General features: G+C 38.7%; 1 protein-coding gene across 1 annotated transcript in view; it reads left to right on the forward strand.

Annotated features, from left to right (window-relative positions):
• Positions 1-2573, forward strand: part of ppfia1 (protein tyrosine phosphatase, receptor type, f polypeptide (PTPRF), interacting protein (liprin), alpha 1) — a 58442-nt gene that overhangs the window by 49813 nt on the left and 6056 nt on the right. The window contains exons 24-25 of the mRNA XM_015397328.1: positions 935-1110; positions 2170-2267. Coding sequence (XP_015252814.1) covers positions 935-1110; positions 2170-2267 — 274 coding nt within the window. The remainder of the gene's footprint in view (positions 1-934; positions 1111-2169; positions 2268-2573) is intronic.

A 2573-nucleotide genomic window follows, 5' to 3' on the forward strand; every position in this document is an offset into this window, starting at 1 on the left:
CCATTTATTTTCAGAAAATAATAAAATTTGAAAGCTAACTCCAAAGGCGAGGGGAACAGAACACCTTACCTGTTCAGCCAGGCCAACAATGCTCCTAACAACCCCCCTTTCAGAGACATAGACAGGTATCAGGTATTGCAAGCTAACAAAGAACCCAAAGATCCCCATTCAGGACTCCATCTCTTCTAGGATGGGTTAGGAGGCTCTACAGTCACGCAGTGGCTGATGCCTCGCTCTAAAACCTGACCTTTGTTTACATATCACAGTTCAGCCGCACAAAGGTGACATTTACCCTGCAAGAATTACCTGAAATCATTTAAACTGAGTCACTTTAACATGAATCTGGAGTCTGATCGATAAAGCAGACAGAGAGGAAGGAAATCCAAACAAATATGTAACTTTCTGATGTTAGATTAAAATGATCTCACGGCCGAAACCTTTAGTTTTCTCAGGCTCAAATGAAAATAAGGATGAATATAAACCATTTCTTTGGTTCTTTGAATGCATCCTTATGACAGATCCAGATGTGCTGCAGTTTGGCGTCTCTGGAACAGGCAAACAGCTGCTTGATCGACCCCTTTATTGTCTTCAAAAGGAAAATGCGCATATCTGATATCAGGGTTTCTGTCTCTGGGCGGACACCTGCTCCAACACATCGGTGTTGCCTGAACCATCGCTGTTTACCATATTTTTTTAACCTTTTATTGTTTCACAGTGTAGGATAAATAAATAAACAACTCAACGGCTTCGGAAAGATAATGTGACGTTTGTGATCCTCCTTAAAAGCTTTAATCCTGAAGGGAAGCATTTCTCTCTGCTTTGGTGCATCTCAGAGCTTTTATGTTATAAAAGGAACCAGAACCTTTGTAGAAATTTTAGATTTCTAGGAAACGTCCTGAGGACCGACTAATCCCTGATTGTTCTGGGCATGCAGACGTTAGCGTATGGAGACATGAACCACGAGTGGATTGGTAACGAGTGGCTGCCCAGCCTGGGTCTTCCTCAGTACCGCTCCTACTTCATGGAGTCCCTGGTGGACGCCCGGATGCTGGACCACCTGACCAAGAAGGACCTGAGAGGACAGCTGAAGATGGTGGACAGCTTTCACAGGTACACCAGCTTAGCCGGCGGATCGCCCCTTCAGCAGATTTATTAAGGCTGCAAATAATTAAACTTTAGATTATTTTTAGGATTAGTGGATGGAAAAAAACATTAATCTAATTGTTGCTACTTGGGCGTTTCTTTTTAAATTAATATTAAATGACTTTACTTTAAATAAAGAACTTTATGCTGAATCAGATATTTAATCATTTATTCCTCAATGTTTGTTTTTTATTTTTTTTATTTATTTCCTTCATTTATATTAACAAAAAAAGCCGACATTGAAGATGAAGAGAAGAATTATTCTTATTTTTTTCTTCCTCTTTTTTTAACTTCATGTGACTTTGTCATTATGACAAATAAGTTTTTCTATAGTTTCAGACTTACTTTAAACACATATGTAACACATGTTATACATTTTTTAAATATTTTAAGTTCTCTCTTGAGGTTTTTCCATAGTTGTTTAGTATTTACAGAGATTCTCTGTTCGTTTACTTTGATGTTTTTTTTCCTTTAAAATTCAAACTGCTTACTCATTAAATTTTTTATATTGCCAATCTTAAAGTCCTTTTTCTCAGATGCGCTTTGGTTGAACCCAGGTAGAAAAAATAGACACCATAAAGACTGACGTGCTGACCATCAAATAGACCAGCAGCTCATTTCACACTGGTTCAGCATAAAAGCTGCATAACGTTTCTAAACATGTTTAATAGTTTATTTATCCCTGAGCTGTGTATCATATGGACAGTCTGTGACGGAGTTTATACATTTAATCACGATTACATAATGACATTAAAGACTCTTGAAAGGTTAGTTTTAGTTAGTTCAGCATCTTTATTATGAATTTGTCTGGACAATTAAAGTTAATCATTAAATAATGATCCTCAATCGATCAGAATAAAATTGCATGATGAGAGGATGGTCTATAGACTGATCAGCTTGTTATAAACATGTTATTTAAATTTACAGAGTGAACGCTCATCATTCCTCCCGAGTTAAACAAGGACTGGGTAAACAGGAAGAATCTTAAACCCTCAAACTACAGCCTAGCTTGTGTTTGTGCAACAGGAACAGCTTCCAGTGTGGTGTGATGTGTCTGAGGAGGCTGAACTACGACAGGAAGGAGCTGGAGAGGAGGAGAGAGGAGACCCAGCTGGAGCTCAGAGGTAAGCAGCACCCCCTGCTGACGGTCCACTGATGCTGCAGTCTCTGCACACCTCCCGAGTTAGCTTCCCTTCTGCTGTTCTGTCAGTTTAACAATTGAAACATCTGATGCGTCTTTTGAGTGGTGGATATAAACACAATATAAAAAAGGACGACTCTGTTCCTGAATCCTTGTTCTAAAAATAACCTGCTTCCTGTGCGGCTTATTGTCCGTGTGCAGGAACACACAGCAAAGGTAACGATCCATGATGTAAGCGATCAACTGTTTCTACAGTGAGCATTTAAGCATTTAAAAAAAAAAGTATAAA

This window comes from Cyprinodon variegatus, unplaced genomic scaffold (assembly GCF_000732505.1).
Source record: "Cyprinodon variegatus isolate N-32 unplaced genomic scaffold, C_variegatus-1.0 Scaffold852, whole genome shotgun sequence".
NCBI lineage: Eukaryota > Metazoa > Chordata > Actinopteri > Cyprinodontiformes > Cyprinodontidae > Cyprinodon > Cyprinodon variegatus.